Source organism: Candoia aspera, chromosome 3, assembly GCF_035149785.1.
Source record: "Candoia aspera isolate rCanAsp1 chromosome 3, rCanAsp1.hap2, whole genome shotgun sequence".
Lineage (NCBI taxonomy): Eukaryota > Metazoa > Chordata > Lepidosauria > Squamata > Boidae > Candoia > Candoia aspera.
In genome coordinates this window covers 116,275,903-116,297,303 of record NC_086155.1, presented here as the reverse complement: position 1 = coordinate 116,297,303, position 21,401 = coordinate 116,275,903, and the positions used below count along the sequence as shown (strand labels likewise).

Below are 21,401 nucleotides of genomic sequence, written 5' to 3'. Positions count from 1 at the left end.
GTAGAATGATGCATCGTGAATAATCTGGTATATAATCTGGCATCCTTTTCCTAGAAATCAATTCATTTGAAGTTCATTCATTTGAAGATGTGAATTCAATCTAGTCTCCACTCTTCCTTGTCTCTTAACCACAGACTCTCATTGTGGCTTGGATCCGAGCAAATTTGTGTGTTTATATTTCTCGTGAGCTCTGGGACGAATTGCTACGTGTGCTGTCATCCCTTACAGATTGGGAAGAGCTAGTAATGGAATGGGCTAATATAATGGATTCTTTAACATCTGTTTTAGCAAGAACAGTGTATGGTGTTGAAATGACCAACTTGCCACTAGATAAACTAAGTGAGCAAAAAGAGAAAATACAAAAAGGAAGAGGTAAATGATAAGCAAATGAATCTATTGAAATTATCTTATAAAATGAGAAACTAATAAATGCCATTTACTTGCTAAAAACAAATACTGCACTCTGATACAATTTTGTAGCTCCTTCTAAATATATAAAGGGCTATTGTTTGAAATGTTGTGCAAGGAAATCATGAGTTTACATGAAGTCTCTATATAGTGAATTCCCTTAAAAAGTTCCTGCTTACCTGTTTTACCTACTCAGTGGAATTTGACATTCTTCAACATGTATAAGCAGTCAGTTTTCTTGTGATGAAATTCAAAAGCAGGTAATACTTCGTTTTTATTTCAATTCAAATCCCCATGAAAATCTTAAGAAATGTTTATTATTTATTTATTTGCATAATTCTGGTGTGATAGACTGTTTTTGAAAAAACTTATTCTAGAGTACTGGCAATGTCATTTGAAGTATTCTAATGCATGAAAAATAATGAGATATGGGATGAAGAGATATCTGTTTAACCTTATGGGGGGTGAAAAGTTAATACATTTGTTTATAGTTGTGATGAAGCTTGGAAGTTGCTTTCTTATATATTTCTTTTCTTTTCTTTTTATTATGGTGTGCATGGGGCTTAAGAATCAGAACAGGTTTCAGTCTTTGTTCTTCCTTTACTTAGCTTATTAAGTAAATTAATTTACTTAGCTAATTACACTGAGCATTTAATTTTGGTAAGTGGTTACAAAATTCAGCATTCTACTATAAGGGAAAGAAGGAAGCAGGGCAAGATGAGGAATTCTCTTACGATATTCCTGGTGTTTTCAAGCTGTAGGGTATGTTACGTTCTCACCATCCATTGCAGAGTCAATTAGTACTTTATAGTCCATATGGAATGAATGAATGAATGAATGAATGAATGAATGAATGAATATATATATATATATATATATATATATATATATATATGTAGATGTAGTCCATATGGAATGAATATACATACATACATACAGTCCAAGCCACTGTCCTGGATGAGACCCAGAGCATCCAGGAGTACATCAGTAAGATGGCACCTAAAGATGAGCTGTTGAGAGAATGCCTGAGGCAGCAGCAGACATGGAAGGAAGATCAAACAGAGGAAGTGCCATGGCTAGACAAGACCCTGCATGGGATATACCATCGACATATAGCTGAGGTGGCTGACATTGGGAAATCTTACCAGTGGCTGGAAAGGGCTGGGCTAAAAGACAGCACTGAGGCACTGATCATAGCAGCATAAGAACAGGCACTAAGCACCAGATCCATAGATTTAGCACACTAGACAGGACCCAAGGTGCAGACTGTGCAGAGAGGCCTCAGAGACAGTCCAATACATAATGGCAGGGTGTAAGATGCAGGCAGGAACAGCATACACTGAACGGCACAACCAGGTAGTTGGCATTGTGTATAGGAACAGCTGCACAGTGTATGGGCTTGTTGTTGTTTATTCGTTTAGTCACTTCTGACTCTTCGTGACTTCATGGACCAGCCCACACCAGAGCTTCCTGTCGGTCGTCAACACCCCCAGCTCCCCCAGGGACGGGTCCGTCACCTCTAGAATATCATCCATCCACCTTGCCCTTGCCCTCTTCCTTTTGCCTTCCACCCTCCCTAGCATCAGCATCTTCTCCAGGGTGTCCTGTCTTCTCATTATGTGGCCAAAGTATTTCAGTTTTGCCTTTAATATCATTCCCTCAAGTGAGCAGTCTGGCTTTATTTCCTGGAGGATGGACTGGTTTGATCTTCTTGCAGTCCAAGGCACTCTCAGAATTTTCCTCCAACGCCACAGTTCCAAAGCATCTATCTTCCTTCGCTCAGCCTTCCTTATGGTCCAGCTCTTGCAGCCATATATTATTATGGGGAACACCATTGCTTTAACTATGCGGACCTTTGTTGTCAGCGTGATGTCTCTGCTCTTAACTATTTTATCGAGATTGGTCATTGCTCTTCTCCCAAGGATTAAGCGTCTTCTGATTTCCTGACTGCAGTCAGCAGCTGCAGTAATCTTTGCACCTAGAAATACAAAGTCTTTCACTGCCTCTATGTTTTCTCCCTCTATTTGCCAGTTATCAATCAAGCTGGTTGCCATAATCTTGGTTTTTTTGAAGTTTAGCTGCAAGCCAGCTTTTTCACTTTCTTCTTTCACCTTCATCATAAGGCTCCTCAGTTCCTCTTCGCTTTCAGCCATCAAAGTGGTATCATCTGCATATCTGAGATTGTTAATGTTTCTTCCAGCGATTTTAACTCCAGCCTTGGATTCCTCAAGCCCAGCTTGTCGCATGATGTGTTCTGCATACAAGTTGAATAGGTAGGGTGAGAGTATACAGCCCTGCCGCACTCCTTTCCCAATCTTAAACCAGTCTGTTTTTCTGTGGTCTGTTCTTACTGTTGCTACTTGGTCGTTATACAGATTCTTCAGGAGGCAGACAAGATGACATGGTATCCCCATACCACTTCCGCGCATTGCTTGTTTAAAAATAATTCCTTATCTCTTCTGGCTAACCTCTGGAATTTTGCATTTAATTGGGCATATCTCCCCCTATCACTGTTGCCTTTTGCTTTCCTTCTTTTTTGGGCTACTTCTAGTGTCTCAGCAGACAGCCATTTTGCCTTCTTGGTTTTCTCTTTTTTTGGGATGTATTTTGTTGCCGCCTCCTGAACAATGTTGCGAACTTCTGTCCAGAGTTCTTCCGGGGCCCTATCTACTAAGTCCAGTCCCTTAAATCGATTCTTCACCTCCACTGCATATTCCTTAGGAATATTAGTGAGCTCATATCTAGCTGATCTGTGGGTCTTCCCTAATCTCTTTAGTCTGATCCTAAATTGTGCAAGAAGAAGTTCGTGATCGGAACTACAGTCAGCTCCAGGTCTTGTTTTTACCGACTGTATAGATGTCCGCCACCTTTAGCTGCAAAGGATGTAGTCAATGTGACTTCGGTGTTGTCCATCTGGTGAAGTCCATGTATAAAGCCGTCTCTTAGGTTGTTGGAAGAGAGTGTTTGTTATGCAGAGTGAGTTGTCTTGGCAAAATTCTATCAGCCTATGTCCTGCTTCATTTTGTTCTCCCAGGCCATGCTTACCTGTAATTCCAGGTGTCATTTGACTGCCCACCTTAGCATTCCAGTCTCCTGTAATAAAAATAACATCTCTTTTTGGTGTATTGTCCAGTAGGTGCTGCCAATCCTCATAGAACTGATCTACTTCAGCTTCTTCAGCATCTGTGATTGGGGTGTATATCTGGATCACTGTGATGTTAAAAGGCTTGCCCTGAATGTGAACTGAGATCATTCTATCTTTTTTTGGATTGTATCCGAGCATTGCTTTAGCCATTTTACTATTAATTATGAATTAATTAATTCATAATTTAATCTTGACATCTCACCAATAACCACATCCAATTTGCCTTGGCTCATAGATCTTACATTCCATGTTCCAATGATATGTTGATTCTTAGAACATCAGATTCCCCCTTCACCACCAGCACTGTTGGCCGCTACCCATCCTTTCAGCTTTGAGCTAGCTGTGTCATCACATCTGGGGCTACTTGAACGTATCCACCAGTAGCATTTTGACCATCTTCCGACCTGGGAGTCTCGTCTTCCAATGGTATACTGACATATAACTGGTTGTACTGATCAGATACATACATACATACATAAATTAAAAATTCCCCTCTCACCCCTATGGGTGGTATGTGTCTTCCACAACCTCGGATCCTCTACCAGAGGGCTGGGAGTTTGAGGGTTCTGCACAGGATCTTAGCTGTTCCTAGCACTGCACTCTTTTGGACAGAGAGCTCTGATGCTGTTCCTGGGATCTGTTGGAGCCACTCTCCCAGCTTGGGGGTCACAGCCCCAAGTGCCCCTACCACCACTGGAACCACTTTGGCCTTCACTTTCCACATCCTCTCTAGTTCCTCCTTCAGGCCCTGGTACTTCTCCAGCTTCTCATACACCTTTTCCTGATGTTGCTGTCATTTGGCACTGCTACATCTATCACCACCACTGTCTTCTGATCCTTGTCTAATACTGCGATGTCCGGTTTATTGGCCAGTACCTGCCTTCCTGTCTGGATCTGGAAGTCCCACAGGATCTTAGCCCTATCATTCTCCACAACCTTCTGTGGAATCTCCCATCTGGACCTGGGAGGGTCTAGCCCATACACTCCAACAACCTAAGAGATGGCTTTATACATGGACTTCACCAGATGGACAACACCGAAATCACATTGACTACATCCTTTGCAGCTAAAGGTGGCGGACATCTATACAGTCGGTAAAAACAAGACCTGGAGCTGACTGTAGTTCAGATCACGAACTTCTTCTTGCACAATTTAGGATCAGACTAAAGAGATTAGGGAAGACCCACAGATCAGCTAGATATGAGCTCACTAATATTCCTAAGGAATATGCAGTGGAGGTGAAGAATCGATTTAAGGGACTGGACTTAGTAGATAGGGCCCCGGAAGAACTCTGGACAGAAGTTCGCAACATTGTTCAGGAGGCGGCAACAAAATACATCCCAAAGAAAGAGAAAACCAAGAAGGCATAATGGCTGTCTGCTGAGACACTAGAAGTAGCCCAGGAAAGAAGGAAAGCAAAAGGCAACAGTGATAGGGGGAGATATGCCCAATTAAATGCAACATTCCAGAGGTTAGCCAGAAGAGATAAGGAATTATTTTTAAACAAGCAATGCGCAGAAGTGGTATGGCGATACCAAGTCATCTTGTATACCTCCTGAAGAATCTGTATAACGACCAAGTAGCAACAGTAAGAACAGACCACGGAACAACAGACTGGTTTACGATTGGGAAAGGAGGGCGGCGGGGCTGTATACTCTCACCCTACCTATTGAACGTGTATGCAGAACACATCATGCGACAAGCTGGGCTTGAGGAATCCAAGGCTGGAGTTAAAATCGCTGGAAGAAACATTAACAATCTCAGATATGCAGATGATACCACTTTGATGGCTGAAGGTGAAGAGGAACTGAGGAGCCTTATGATGAAGGTGAAAGAAGAAAGTGAAAAAGCTGGGTTGCAGTTAAACCTCAAAAAAACCAAGATTATGGCAACCAGCTTGATTGATAACTGGCAAATAGAGGGAGAAAATGTAGAAGCAGTGAAAGACTTTGTATTTCTAGGTGCGAAGATTACTGCAGCTGCTGACTGCAGTCAGGAAATCAGGAGACGCTTAATCCTTGGGAGAAGAGCAATGACAAATCTCGATAAAATAGTTAAGAGCAGAGACATCACACTGACAACAAAGGTCTGCATAGTTAAAGCGATGGTGTTCCCCGTAGTAACATATGGCTGCGAGAGCTGGACCATAAGGAAGGCTGAGCGAAGGAAGATCGATGCTTTGGAACTGTGGCGTTGGAGGAAAATTCTGAGAGTGCCTTGGACTGCAAGAAGATCAAACCAGTCCATCCTCCAGGAAATAAAGCCAGACTGCTCACTTGAGGGAATGATATTAAAGGCAAAACTGAAGTACTTTGGCCACATAATGAGAAGACAGGATACCCTGGAGAAGATGCTGATTCTAGGGAAAGTGGAAGGCAAAAGGAAGAGGGGCCAACCAAGGACAAGATGGATGGATTATATTCTAGAGGTGATGGACTCGACCTTGGGAGAGCTGGGGGGTGTTGACGACTGACAGGAAGCTCTGGCGTGGGCTGGTCCATGAAGTCACGAAGAGTCGGAAGCGACTGAACAAATAAACAACAGCAGCAACAAAAACAAAACAAAAAACAATCTGTTTATTACCTTCAAATTCAATGCCACATTCAATTTACCTTCAGAATTCAATGCCACATCTTACTCTGGTCTTCTCTTTGGTTCCTCACCCAACCTCTCCACATAAGGACTGATCTCTTGCTTTCTTCTTTCAAACTTCGTCTTTCTCCTGCATAAGCACAAGTCTGCTTTGGGTTAGCTGCTGGCTCTCTGTTCTTGTATGCTGTTCTTGGTTTTACTGACTGTGGTTTGCTGTTAACTTCCTGCTTCAGCAGATTCCTAAAAAATCTAATGTGTTGGAGAAATTTCCAATAGGTTGTGTTTATTATCCAATGGTTCCTTAATTACATTTCTCAAATCAGAATTTATTTACAGTACTGTACTAGAAATCTTTTTTTAATGACAATTCCAGTTTAACCATTTGTATTGGAGATTAATCAGTTGGTTAACTGCTCTTATTGATTAGATTTTGTTCAATCTAATCCTTTTGAATTCTTTATGTACATTAAGGTTAAATTTGCTGTATGTTCCACTATTGAAAGGTGGTGTTTTGGAACATCAAAAAGGAGCTGCAGTTGGAAGATCATTTTCTTTAAGCTGGAGAGATCATCCTGATGTTGTGGAACCAATGAGATTTAGGAGTGCTACCACCTCAGGAGTACCAGGAATTGAGAAAGCGAGGAATATAGTGCGTCAAAGAACAACAGGTTAGGAATAGGCAATTGAGTGTTCTAATAATAAAAATGTCAGTGATTTAGTTTTTACTGCTACTGGAATGAATTTCTGACATTTTATAACTGGTCCTTTGATTTGTTGAGTTGCCTTTTAAACAATCTGTTTTTTTGTCACTGGTTCTGTATAATTCTGTATATGAATTGTTTGCATTGCCTTGGGAACCTTCTAAAGATCTGGCAACCCATCCCCTTGGCATAGAATCTGTACATGAACCAAATATTGGAATGAGTGTTTTTGGCCCAGTTTCTCTGCCTCGATGAGTATAAGACACCTTGGGTGGGGAGGGGAACTTTTCATCTTGGGTTATTCATTGTTAATTATATAGAATTAATCAATAGGTTGGTAAATTAAGCATTTTTAAATTATAAGGTGGTAGAAGATAATAGTCTTGATTGCAAATTGAGATTTCACACATCTATGTCTAAAAGTACTTGGGTCATCATTCATATGATCATCATGATGTCATCATTTGGCAGCACAAACTTGGTTTTTGATTCTGATTATTCATTATGGACATCAGAAAGTGGAGGGTTGCAGTGCATTGATTGAAACAAGCTCTTAAACTCCTGCATGGTTCATTCCGCAGTTATATGTGTTCATATATTTTCAAGTATTTATCAGGTTCTTTAATTTTATGGAAGAATCAAAGGTTGTATGTGTATAATGTAAAAGCCTTTGCTATCAAATTGCAAGACTGTTGTGACTGGCATATACAATATTGTAATAAGTTATATAGCTTGCAATACTTGGAGTTCTCAGAGTAAAAACAAAATTCCTGTAAAAAAAATCCATAACAAATACTTTTGCATTCTTTCATCAACTTTGCAAGTTAGATTAGTAACATGACCTCTGCTGTAAAAAATATTCCTCTGATTTCCTCCCAGTTTTCTCTTACAAGCTGTCTGGGGTTCAGCTCTTTTGGTGGTGGTGGGGTTCACTTTTTACATTCAATTATTCATTACTACATCTTCACCAATCATCTAAACCATAGCTTGTTTTAATCATGGTTTCTTGAAAAAGCCAGAGTTGGTCTTGCAGAGAACTCATGGCTTACTTGGCCACTTCCTAGTTAGATCTTTATAGCCTCTGTTCGTCACACATGGATGAAGCGCTGCATAGAACCCAAAAGCTTCTAAAACAGCAAAGGACTTTTACCAGGAAGTTCATGCTCCATAAGGACATACTTGTACAGTATGTTGCCTACTTAGCAACGTCCAGATACTTCTAAATTCTTGTGAAGATTCTTATATTTGCATTTGGTTGGTTGGTTGACAGCGTCAAAAACAACCTTTAGGCAGTGTGTTAAATGGGGCTAAAGATCGCCAGCTACTAACAGGCATTCTCCTTACCCCATCACATCTTTATCATGTAGTGGAAAACTCTATACATCGCAAAAGTTTGCAAAGTGAAGCTAGGAAGAATTATTCTTCTTAACACCAGCTCTCTGAAAAAGTGCCCTGTCTGCAACCATGCTAGTCAACCCTAACCCTTTAGAATGAAGATTTTAAAATAGTTTTTTAAATTGTTGGTAACATTTGCCTCTAGATGAACTGCAACTATCATTTCAACTATCCAAAATACACTGTTGAGTTCTGTCTTACTTACTTATGTGTCTCAGCTAGACCTTGTTTATTTTTACAATGATGTGGTCTTTTTCAAGATTTTTTTCCCAGTTTCAAAGTAACAGCTCTATACTGCAAAAGATCAAGGCACTTGCACCCCCACTTTCATAGTAGGCTTAATTGCCCTCTGTACATACTCCTGGCTCCATTCCATAGGGCTGTTGGAGTAAGACAAGTACTGAGCATCTCCCATATGATGGCGTTTGTTCAGCATGCAGAAACATTGTGCCTTGGAGTAGGTGCAGCGGTTTTAAAGTTTTGCTAAGCAGAAAAAATTAGTCCTATTATCAACCACCTGATGTCAGTTGTAATTGTGAGACTTATCCAGGAGCAAATCCTTTTCTTGTTCTCCACCATGATACAAGAACTTCCCACTTAGGCCCTTACTGCCTAACTTGGAAAACTATTATATCAGATTCATGGATCTCACTACTACCTCCCTTAGCTACACTTCAGGTTGTCCTCAGTTAATGATGGCAATTGGGACTGTAATTGCTCTCGCTAAGCACTGTGGTCATAAAGGTGATATCACATGAACATGCTGCTTAGTGGCAGCAATTCTGGCACTCCTGGTTGCCCTCATTAAGCAAGGACTTCACATGGTTGTCATTTGTGGCCGCCTGCCAGCTTCCCCATTGACTTTGCTTGTTGGAAGCCAGCAAAGAAGGTTGCAAATGGTGACTGCGGGATGCTGCAACGTCGTAAGTGCAAGCTGGGCACCGGATCATGATCACATGATCGTGGGTATGCTGCAACAGCTGGAACTCTGAGGACCAGTTGTATGTTCCACTCGTTCAGCACTGTTGCAATTTTGGTGACTGAATGTGTGGTCGTTAAGGACCACCTGTATTGAGTTTTTGTGCAACCACTCTCTGTCTTTCCCCATGCTCCAACAAGATGTCGAATAGCTCCCCAAGAAACCATTTCCTTCCCATTCTATTTCCTGGTAAATATCCAATTTGCAAATCTTCCAGGTGGCATAAGCCTCTTCTGCGGTGAATAATCTTATAGAAGGCTTTCCTTTCACATCCAAGCCTCTTTCAATGACAGTATCAACAAATACCTCTAATAGAGTTTGGATTTCCCTCTTGGGTGTTATTAGAGTAAATGAGATGTGGTTCCTCTCCAAATGAAAACATCAAGTTAATTACTTGGACCTTTGCAATTTTCAAAGCCTTACATTCAAACCCATCCTTTGGAACTGAATTATCAGGTCAATGCTAACAACATGATTATGGTTTTTTACACCAACAAATAAAGCAGCATACATTGTCTAAACCTTTTCAGATGCGATTTGCAGCTATCTGGCAACAAGAAGACTGACTGAATGGGACTATGTCCACACTTCTATCTTTTATAAGTAGATCTGCATCTGTTGGTAGTGAGAGCAATATTTGATTTGTGGGAGACCCCTTTTATTGATCTTTTCCCATCCACTGGGAATACTTATTGTCAGCATATCTGCAATAGGGCAAGCTGGGGCCCAGAACTGATAAGGAATTCTCTGACAGTTCATTCTCTCATAGTTAGCAAAGAACAATTTAATACCAAATTTAATTATTGCAGAACAAAGTATATATCCGATGGGAGGAGATGGGTGGGGACAAATTAAATAAATAAATAAGATATATGGAAACTGGACCTTCCAAACGGAAGAGGGGGCTAGGTAATTCATTTCATAAGGTGGGAATGAGAGCCAAATGTTTTGAATATTGTTTCTGTATATATAGGGCTTGCTCTTGAATTACAGCAGTCGCTTGAATTCCTTGATTGCATAGATATGGTGGTATTCTATGATGAATGCTGCTTACTATCCAACTTGCTGAAAAAATATATCAGGGTATGATTTTTAAAAATCAAAATATGTTAAAAGTAGCAACAGCAGTGGATGAATCCTGAACAACCTAACAGTAAATATGTACTTACCAACTACTGATTTGAGTTTTACACAGTGCATTTGTTTCGTCCATCCTGCAAAGCTCACCAAGCAACATCACAATACAGTTCTTTCATTTATCAGTCTAAAGGCTCAGCTGCACAGTCTTCATTACACATTACTATGTGTATTATACATGTGCATTTTTGTTTTTGGCAACCTTTCATTGAAAAAGAAAGCATATGGGGAACATGTAGGGATAATATATTATATTAGAACACCTGCACTATAACTTCTTCATAGCAATTACGTTTTTAAAAGGTGCAATCTGTTTGTTATATCCAAAATGGTTATCAGTCTGTGAACATGTACTTAATTGGCTCTCCCTCACCCCATTTTCTTTCTGTCCTTCAGCTAGCTCCAGTCTTTAGAATCAGGACTGAATTAGTGCTTGCTATTTGTTGGTTATATATACACACGCACGTATACATGCACACACACAAACATGTTTAGCACTGGGATATAATTATGAAATAGAATGGATTTTGTTGAAGATCTAATATGGAAGATAAATCTATGTCTCTTCTGCCTCATAAAAATCTTACCACAATGGGCATTTGTTGCTATCTTCTTACAGATTCCTAGGTGATGATGTAGCTATTTTCTCCACAGTAATCCAGTGTGCAAGCATCAGATGTGCTTTTCATAGTAGAATCAGTCACACAAAAGAGAAATAAGGGTGATGAGCAACGTTAAGGTTGCAGAAGTTCCAAAAGCAGGATTTTTTTCTCTCTCTCTCACCTAGTTCCTTTTCTAGTAAGAGTTTTAATAAACTGGCTTTCTAAAAAAACTTCAGTGAATAATGGGTAACTTTATAGATTATGGGTAACTTTATAGATTACACTTTACTGAATTTCTGCTGTACTGCTTTTTTACCTTAATGAATCATATGTGCACAGCATTCATGTTTATGAATGTCTAAATCTGTTATTTTCTGTTTTATGTAGAAAAACAGTATCCTACTAAGTGAAATCAGTAATTACTCTTTTACTTCTATTAATTTATTTTTCCCTGTAAGCGAAGCGAAGCCAGTCTATCAACAACTGTGCTCGTCTCTGTGAGGCTTTGCCAGCCACTAAAAGTGTGCCTCTTCTCCTTCATACTGTGAGCTCTCTCTTGCCTGATATCTCTTACACTTCTTACTCTTGCACTTTTTCAGGTATGATATTATACAGTTATTTAATTATAATTTAGCAAGATTGTATTCTGTTTTATTTATATCTTGCATACAGCGTTGTATTTTGATTGAAAACACTGGTGTTTTTCCAAGTCCATTGGAAAGTAAACCTTAACAATCTGAAATCTGTAAAGAAGCTTCAGATTCCCGTTTCTTTGAAGCTTAAACCAAAACCTTTTCTAGACATATACCACTTTCCCTTGAAAAATACTATGCCAGGCCTCCTAATATGCTTTTATGCTGTAAGAGATATAGCAGTTCCTTAGGCATCTTCTACAACATTCTCAAGTTCTCAATAATCACTAGGAAGCACAGTTTGAATGAGGTAAATCCTCACTCTGCCCATTCTTGACATCCCCAGTTACTCGCCACATAGCTAAATCAGCAGCTAATTTCTCCCAGCTCACAGGAGATCACATGATAGGAACACATCTGTTCCAACTTGGTTGTATGTTTGGGTTAAGGCTCCTTTTCCAATTTAGCCAATTGTACTCCTTCCATTGAGAAAATGAGGAAAGTGAATCAGCCATGATTCCAGTTCCTAATCTTGATACAAATTTCTGTAGAGTTGCAGTTGGACAGATAGCCAGCTAAGAGAATGCTGGCATTGTCCATGGATTAACCCATGCTTGTCACACCTGAAGTAAGTCATCTTAGCAAGCTGAATTTATTTTAAGAGGAAGGGTAGATGGGAAGGGCGCATACTTTATTTGTTCTCCTTCTTTTGGAGACTAGTCTTTACTGTAAGATTTCCAAGCCTCTACCCCAAACAGAGCAACCTAAGGATGCCATAGCAGGTGTGTCAATAGATTGCTGATATTGTAAGTGTCCTCTGCTTCCTCTAGTTCTGCTGCCAGTGCTAAAGCATCCAGACCACACTGCCATCTCCACTACCTGGCCTGTTTGCAGGAATGCTACCTGCTGCTGGCCTCAGAGTGCTTGTATTAGAGTGAGGGTGATGTGGCAGAAGCAGTGAGTGCATTGATGTTGATTTCATTTTTCCATTAATACCTTCCCCTTTAGAAATGCTGCTGTTCAAGAGAACAGCTGCTCAAGTCCATAATTATTACCTCTTCCACTCTTGCCATAGATGGAGAGGCTATGAGGCTGTCCTGCCCTTCCTGTGAAACTGTTGGACTTGTGGTGGTTGCTAATCTACTAGGATGCAGATCTGCTGGGATTCTTGTCTTTCCCAGAATGCTGCAGCTTTCAGACACAACTACAAGTGCCAGTTACAGTCATTTAATTTTAGAGGTATTGGAAGCATGATTTCCCTATGACAACAATCAGAGGAGTCGTGTTTTGGACCTTGATCACAATCAGAACACCATAAATCACTTTCTCTTCTGAAACATGTACTTCCAAAAACCTACAGTAATGAACCACCCCTAGAACAGCCAGTTTGGTATATTCCAGAAGAAAAATGGAACACTGAAGTTCCCCAGAACATGCTGTCCTCAGAATGGTGAGCTTTGTATACAACTAATTGTGAGTGACACTAGATAGATGAAAAGCTCAAGCCAATTAAACAGGACCAAAAAGGGGTCACAGGATGGTAGAGCCCAATGTACTAACACGCATGTACACATCATTTCAGGAAGGATTAATACAACGTGTGGGGATTTTGCTTGCAAGAATAAAAGAAAGGCAATGGGTATACGCAACAATGCATTAATATTTACAGTTCTAATTTTGTTAATTAAAAAATACCATATAATCCGTCTATCATTTGCTGCAAGTCATTTGGGTTGGCTAAGAGTCTGAATGATTTACAGCACATGCCAGATTTTTTGATGCAGCAAGGGGTATGGATCTGAAAATCATTATATCAAAGATCAAAGTAGTTGCATTTGACAGGGGAAAATGGAATGAATGATTGTGTTATGCATAAATAGCAAAGAGCAAATAGACAAATTTGCATGCTTTCATAGAATGTTTATCAAGAAATAGATGGGAAATAGATGGAAAAAATTAAGTTGTGCAAGTGTTGGTAGAGAAGTGATGATTATTATGTGGTCTGGTGCAAGAAATCAGTGCTTGTTAGAAAAAGCAAAAATGGCTATGCATAAGAGCATGTTCTGTTTACTTGTTATATGTGAGAGTTAGCTATTTCAAGAGATGCATAAAAGTAGTGAAAATAAATACATTTAAGCTTGTGTGGTAAAACAAGAAGAAAGCCAAGAAAGAAATGTGCTAAATATGGGTTGAATACAGAATTTGAGTGATGAGCATGAAGCAAATACGTTGAGGTGGTTTGATAATACAGAGAGAGTGAATGAAGATTTACTTGTGAAAGAAATGTGAAAAAAGAGTGAATGAATCAAGAGAAAATTGAAGACTTAAGAAAGTCATGATTAGATGAAGCTAATGAGATCCTCAGAAAAAACAGTGAGAAGAACAGAATGCAACATATGAAGTGGTATATGGGCATGATGGAAGGAAGGATGCAAAGATATAAAGGTACAGAGAGATACAGTGTACTATATATTGTTGTAAACCAGCTTTAGCTGTTCATTTTTCTTATTGCGTACCTTTAATTTCTTTCACTTATATTTCTTAATACTTTTCTGCACTTTGCATAATACTGTTACCCTGAAAGGGAACAGCATGATAACTTAAAAGGCCTAGGTGGCAACGAGATTTGATTGCAGCGATAGCAATTTATATTTACATGGCTCACCATGATCTCACCATCTGACCAAAAAGACTGCAGCTGGGAGACTAGCGATAAGGATTAGTATCACTAAGGATTATTATCTTCCTTCCCCTTGTTCATGTTCTAATCAAGGCATTATGTGGGCGTGCATCATAAATCTAGCTAAGATGTTGCAGAGGTGCCCATTGAAAACTTAATGAACATGACAGGAAAAATTCTGTGGGAAACCTTGGGTTACCTGCTACCTGCTTTAATGCAAACATAAAATCTTCCTAACCACAGTTCTGCCTGGGGAATTCTGGGAGTTGAAGTCCACACATATTAAAGTTGCTAAGGTTGTGAAACACTGGGTTAGAGTATGGCAAGAAAGTTGGAAAGAGCCAAGCCCAAAGGTCAGACATAGACTGTATTTGCATGTCATACTTTAATCGTAAGAACTGGTTGGTATAAACGTACTCTCTGCAGTTGCCTCATCCTCCTGTGCACCATGGCCAACAAACCATAATATTTAAGTTTATATAACTAGAAGACATAACTGCAAGCATAATTAAAACAAGATGATAATGTTCTCTGATTAGGTCCGCCCTCTACCAGTTTTTGCTGCTTGTTTGGAAAAGCCAGTACTGTTTTTTCACTAACCTGTTGTTAGGGATAATAATGAGTTGAAAATGACCTCAAACTACTTCTTTCTTCAACAAGAAAAATGCAGATATAGCTAAAGGGGCATACTATGAAACTTATAATCTGGTTAAATGAATACAAAGATTCAGAAGAGAAAGCAAAACATTAGTAAATTGAGCAAAGGTGTTGTGGTTTGCGTGGTATGTGAAAGGCAAGAAAAATGAGAAAAAGTTATATGTACCCAATGTGTACAATATAAAGTATGTTAAAGAGGGTGAGCATTCATTAAACATTTGTTACCAAGAGTCAAGCTTAATTGGTCTTTATTTTTCCCTTGCGGTACCAAAAAAGGCTAGAATGGCTTATAAAATCAATGAGTTAGTTCTATCCTGAAGCTTATGATGATCGCAGTTTCCTTGATGGATGGAATATACCTGCAGTATGTGGTCTTCTGCCTTTCCTTTTTTTAAATGTATGTGTGTGTTTGTATGTACATGTGCACAGGTGTATGCATGCTCAAGGAAAAATTTACTAAATAGTTTAAAAGTCACATTTTTGTTTTTGAAAAATATGGAAAAGGTAAGCTTAAGCTGGTTTCACAAATCAGTTTGTTCATTTATCAACATAACATTGTCAATTCAAAACATTTTTCTGTTAAGAACTGTTCTTTCTTATCTTATGTTGAGGTCCAGAATTAATGCACTCCCAAAAAACTCATGTTGCACTTCTGGGTTTGGCTCTTAAAACTGCACACAGTAAGATGTGATGCTAAACTGAAACACTGAGTGTGAATATTTCAGGAGGAAGGACTTACAGCCATGCTTATTTCCTGTATAAATATAATTGAACGGAGATATGACAATTAAACCATTGCAAATATAAATTTGCTTCTGGATATTCTAAGTAAAAATGAAAAATTGGAGGTCAGTGTTATGTGACAATTTTATATAACATATCAGTTTACAGTATTCTGATGTGCTTTCCCATTATGAGCCCTGGCAAAATAAACCATACAGCAAAGGACAGGTGACGATGTGTATAAGTTGCAGAATTCAATGTAGTTAACATACATTCTGGGTGCAGTTCTTTATAAAAGTAGCCCAGTAGGTTTATCCTGAAGTATGTATAGCTCTGTGTAATATTGAGACATATTCTGGCTGCATTTCCATGGCATGTAACTACCAGTTTATATCTCAGTTGAACAAATAGCAACAGTTTGTCAGCCTTTCTCTTCCCATTATGGCATCCTAGCCATCCTAGTAGTAAATGGCCAGCCTGTACTTCCAATCACACGCAGGGATATCGGATTAATAATTAGAAATGTTTCTAGATCAATTAATGCAGAGGCACAAAATTTGAGATATGTGGGTTTTTTTTAAAGATAAACCAAACAAGCTAATTATTTGAAGTTTCTTTACAGCTACCATATTTCTTATATGTGGGATTAATTTCTTTGGAAGAAAATTCATCTTGCTAAGAAGAAACAGTGTTCTGTTAAGTTTTTAATCCTTCTAGATACTGCTTCATACTTCAGTTCATAGCACGTTCCCATCATTTTGCAGTCAAAGAAGTAGTACAATGGCTTTTGTTCTTAAGTATATCTATGTCCTAGGTGACCATTAATGTTTAATATGTTAACTGATAATAAGTATGCAAATACTTCAATAAGTCAAATACCTTTATTAGAAAGAGGTATGGGCATTTTAAAAATATAATTGATAAACTTTTGTGTCAATCCCTATAGAAAGTGAACAATATGAACTATCAGAAAATGGATCAGGAATTGTGAATCAGCAACCAGTAAACTTATCAGGAGCAGAATATAACAGTCCTTTTTCAGATCAAGATCAATTAACTCGAAGCAGTAGTACCTCTGATATTAGAGACCAGTGCAATTCTGATATTTTCCAAGGTAATCTAGAAATAATTTGAGAAAGATTTGTTGTTTTCATATGAAATTGCTACATGTAATGACATCCGAAACACTATTCATATCGGGTGCTAAATTTGTTTAATATTCCATTCTCTGCTTGTATTGCCTACGGTGCTGCCCAAGCATTTTAAAAATGCAGCAATATTTCAGTATTAATTTGTGTATTAATAGTAGCTTGCCATGAAAGTTCATTTTTAATTTTTATACTCCAATAAAACTGATAGCATTTTTTATTGCAACCCATTTGTGTAAAATAAACATACACTAACTTTGTAGGAAAAAATAAGACCCAGACAATTCACTAGAATTTATTCTGAATAAACATGAATGAGGTTATTCATGTTTAAACAGCTTATTTTTTTGGAGTAGAAATACTCCCAGTTTAAAGCGTACAAGCTTTACATCTTTGTGTGTGTGTGTGTGTATACACACACATACATACACACACAGAGATATATTATTGGATTTTTATCTCACCTTTTTTATATATAACTGAAGGTGGCAAACATACCTAATACTCCTTCCTCCTCCTGTTTTCCCCACAACAACAACCCTATGAGGTGGATTGGGCTGAGAGAGAGTGACTGGCCCAAGGTCACCAGCCAGCTTTCATGCCTAAGGCAGTACTAGAACTCACAGTCTCCTGGTTTCTAGGTCAACACCTTCACCACTACACCAGACTGGCTTTCTGAAAAGGAAGCAAATGGAAGAAACATTTTAATCAGTCATGTTATAAATGTTTTTTTACAACCCAATATGTGACAAGTTTGCAGTCAGTCAATAAATCAATTTATTATTTCAAAGCCAGGAGTTTTCCTAAATACTTAATGTGATTTTGCAGTTTGCAGTGTAACCAATCTCAGTTAAATATGGCTTTAAAAAGTAATACTTCAACATGGTAATTATTGCCAATTATTAAAAAAAACTTTTTAAAAATAGTACACTATATTTTATTTATGATCATTTAATATATTTAATATTTATTATATATATTTAATAATTGTACTGTTTAAATGCATATATGCCTACATATACTGTATATGAATATATGTGTCCTTACTCATGACAATATGCATAGCTTATAAAATTGTATGTTTTAAATAATAAAGTAAAAATTATAGTCAAATTAATTTTTATTTTATAATCAATAATATTTCACTTTATACTTCACAGTCAGAAAAACAGAGAGTTCACAAAATTTAACTTCAGGATCCAGATCTGTTCAAAAAAGTAAGGAGACCATGAGCAAGGAGAGTACAATACAAGAAGTAAGTACAAATAAATGGATTTTATTTATTTATTTATTTATCCATCCATCCAATTTGTCCCCGCCCATCTCCTCCCTTCGGGGGACTCTGGGCGGTTTACAGTAATAATTAAAACAACAATCATAAAATCCACAATATAAAATTACAATAATAAATAATACAAATAAGAGTAAAAATTTAAAAAGTCCAAGTGGCAAAAGAATCTAAAGCAGTCCAAGTGTGGGAGGAGTGGTCTATAGTAGCCATCCCCATGTAGATCTATTCCCCTCTCTGCCCCAAGCAAGGCGGCAGAACCAGGTCTTCAGACTCCTCTAAAAGGCCAGGAGCGATGGGGCCAATCTCATCTCCGGGGGCAGTATGTTCCATAGGGCGGGCACCACTGCAGAGAAAGCCCACTTCCTGGACCCCGCCAAACGTTGTCTTAGAGATGGGGTCTGCAGCATGCCCTCTCTGCACAATTGGGTAGGACGGGCTGATGTAATGGGGAAGAGGCAGTCCCTCAGGTAACCTGGCCCCATGCCATGTAGGGCTTTAAAGGTGATAACCAACACCTTGAATTGCACCCAGAAGCAAGCTGGTACCCCATGCAGCTCGTGCAGCAGCGGTGTTACATGTGCCCTTCTGGGGGCACCAAAAACTGTTCGTGCGGCTGCATTCTGGACCAGCTGAAGCTTCCAGATACTTTTCAAGGGTCGCCCCATGTAGAGGGCATTGCAGTAGTCTATATGAGAGATAACAAGGGTGTGAGTGACTGTTTGAAGGGCCTCCCGATCCAGGAAAGGGCGTAACTGGTGCGCAACACGTAGCTGCGCAAAGGCTCTCCTGGCCACAGCTGCCACCTGCTCTTTGAGCAGGAGCCATGAGTCCAGGAGGACCTCCAGATGACACACTGGGTCTGTCTGGGGCAGTGCGACCCCATCCAGAACCAGAGATGATGATGTCCCAGATACAGAAGAACCATTAACCCACAGCCACTCTGTCTTCAGTTGAAGCCTGTTGTTCTCCATCCAGACCCCCACAGCCTCCAGACACCGCGAGAGGGCAGTCACAGCATCACTTACCTCATCTGAGATGGAGATGTACAATTGAGTACCATCAGCATATTGATGATATCTCACCCCGTGGTGACGGATGATCTCACCCAGCGGTTTCATGTAGATGTTGAAAAGGAGCGGAGAGAGTATTGAACCCTGCGGCACCCCACAAAGAAGGGGCTGAGGGTCAGACCTCTTGCTCCCTATCACCACTGACTGGGACCAGCCCTGGAAGAAGGAGGTGAACCAGCGCAAGACCACGCTGCCCACCCCCAACTCCCTGAGCTGCCTCAAAAGGATACCATGGTTGATGGTATCGAAAGCCGCTGAGAGATCAAGGAGATTAAGGATGGATGCACTGCCACGATCCTGCTCGAGACCATCCATAAGTGTGACCAATGCCATTTCTGTCCCATAACCAGGCCTGAAACCTGACTGAAAGGTGTCCAGATAATCTGTTCCCTCCAGGATCCTCTGGAGCTGCAAAGCCACCACTTTCTCAACCACCTTTCCCACAAAGGGAAGGTGAGAGACTGGACAAAAATTGTCCAGAACAGTAGGGTCCAGCAATGGCTTCTTGAGGAGGGGGTGCACCAACACCTCTTTAAAGGTAGCTGGGAACACCCCCTCTCCCAAGGATGTATTAACCATCACATGGACCCAACCACATGTCACCTCCCGGGCTGCTTTTACCAGCCAGGAGGGGCATGGGTCTAGATGACATGTGGTGGCATTTACTGTCGGTAGGATCCTGTCCACTTCCTCAAGTCCAACAGGATCAAACTGCTCCCAGATAACTGGGTAAGCCCGTTCCCCTAGTATCTCTCCAGACCAAGCCTCATGCCTGGAGTCTAACTTGGAGCGGATCCAAGGGATTTTGTCCTGCAGATGCTTAGCAAATTCCTCTGCACGGCCCTGTAGGTGGGTCACCAAACCCACCTTCCCCAAAAGGGATCGAGTGATCTTAAACAGGGCCATCAGGCGGCATTTTGCGGACACAATAAGAGCGGAGAAGTATTGACGCTTTGCCGCTTTTATCGCCACAAGGTAGGCCTTTATAGCGGCTCTAACCTGTGTTCGGTCGAATTCAGTCTTTGTCTTCCTCCAGCGGCACCCTAGGCATCTCTTAATCCTCTTCAGAACCCTCAACTCCTCCTTAAACCATGGGGAGTGCCGGGTTCGATGGGACAAGAGAGGCCACACAGGCGCAATCCTGTCCAAGGCCCCAGCTGCCTCCCTATTCCAGGCCGCAGCTAGGGCCTCTGCTGGACCATGCAGCAGATCACCAGGTATAACCCCCAGTTCCTTCTGAAATCCTACCAGGTCCATCAATCACCTGGGGTGGACCAGTCGAATGGGTCCTGCCTCCCTGTGGAGGGGAGTGGCATAAGAGAATCTCAGGGCCACCAGGTCGTGGTCTGACCATGACAAAGGGGACGGCTGTAACTCTCCCCTCAGATCTGACAAGAAAAACTAAGTCCAGGGTGAGGCCACTGTCTCAAGTCGGGCCCCAAATTATCTGGGACAGGCCCATGGCTGCCATGGTAGCCATGAACTCCCAAGCCGCCTTCGAGGCACACCCCAGGGATGGCAGGTTGAAGTCCCCCAGAACCATGAGCCTGGGGAACTCAACCGCCAGCCCCGAGACGGCCTCGAGCAGCTCAGGCAGCGAGGTTGCCACACAGGGAGGCTGGTACAGCAGCAACACTCCCAACTGTTCTTGGGAACCCAACTTGGAAAACAGGGTCTCACAACCAGCCACTTGTGGAGCAGGGCCCCTGAAGGCCACAAGAGACTCTCGGATGACAACAGCCACCCCACCTTCCCTGCCCTGGTGTCTCGGCTGGTGCCATACTGTAAACCCAGCCGGGCACATTTCCGAAAGGGGCACCCCCCCTTCGGGGCCCAGCCAGGTCTCAGTAATGCATACCAGGTCTGCCCCCTCCTCAGTGATCAAGTCACATATGAGGGGGACCTTGTTATTAACTGACCTGGCATTAAAAAGCAACAGCCAGGAACCAGGGCCCCTATGGATCTGCTGACCAGGGCCTGGGTCTGAGCACAGAGGGCCGGAACACCCCAATGGTAACAAACACCGGTGGCGTCTTCCCCGAAGATGGCCCGCCCTCCAGCTCCCACCATAGCATCCCCTACCCATCACCACCTCAGTGTGCCCCACCCTACAGCCCCCATGACTCCTAATCCATTAGCCCCCACTCCTGGACCTCGGGAGTCTCTGGCTTTAAGTAGGGCTCCCTCTTTCCATTCATACATCCTTACAATCAATCACCCACAGGGCGATGGTAGGCCCTC

The 21,401-nt window shown here is 40.8% G+C and overlaps 1 protein-coding gene across 1 annotated transcript in view; it reads left to right on the top strand.

The window, feature by feature from the left end:
* RALGAPA2 (Ral GTPase activating protein catalytic subunit alpha 2) overlaps positions 1–21,401 on the top strand; it is a 209,898-nt gene that overhangs the window by 53,355 nt on the left and 135,142 nt on the right. The window contains exons 15-19 of the mRNA XM_063298698.1: positions 135–372; positions 6,649–6,813; positions 11,418–11,558; positions 16,598–16,765; positions 17,960–18,054. Coding sequence (XP_063154768.1) covers positions 135–372; positions 6,649–6,813; positions 11,418–11,558; positions 16,598–16,765; positions 17,960–18,054 — 807 coding nt within the window. The remainder of the gene's footprint in view (positions 1–134; positions 373–6,648; positions 6,814–11,417; positions 11,559–16,597; positions 16,766–17,959; positions 18,055–21,401) is intronic.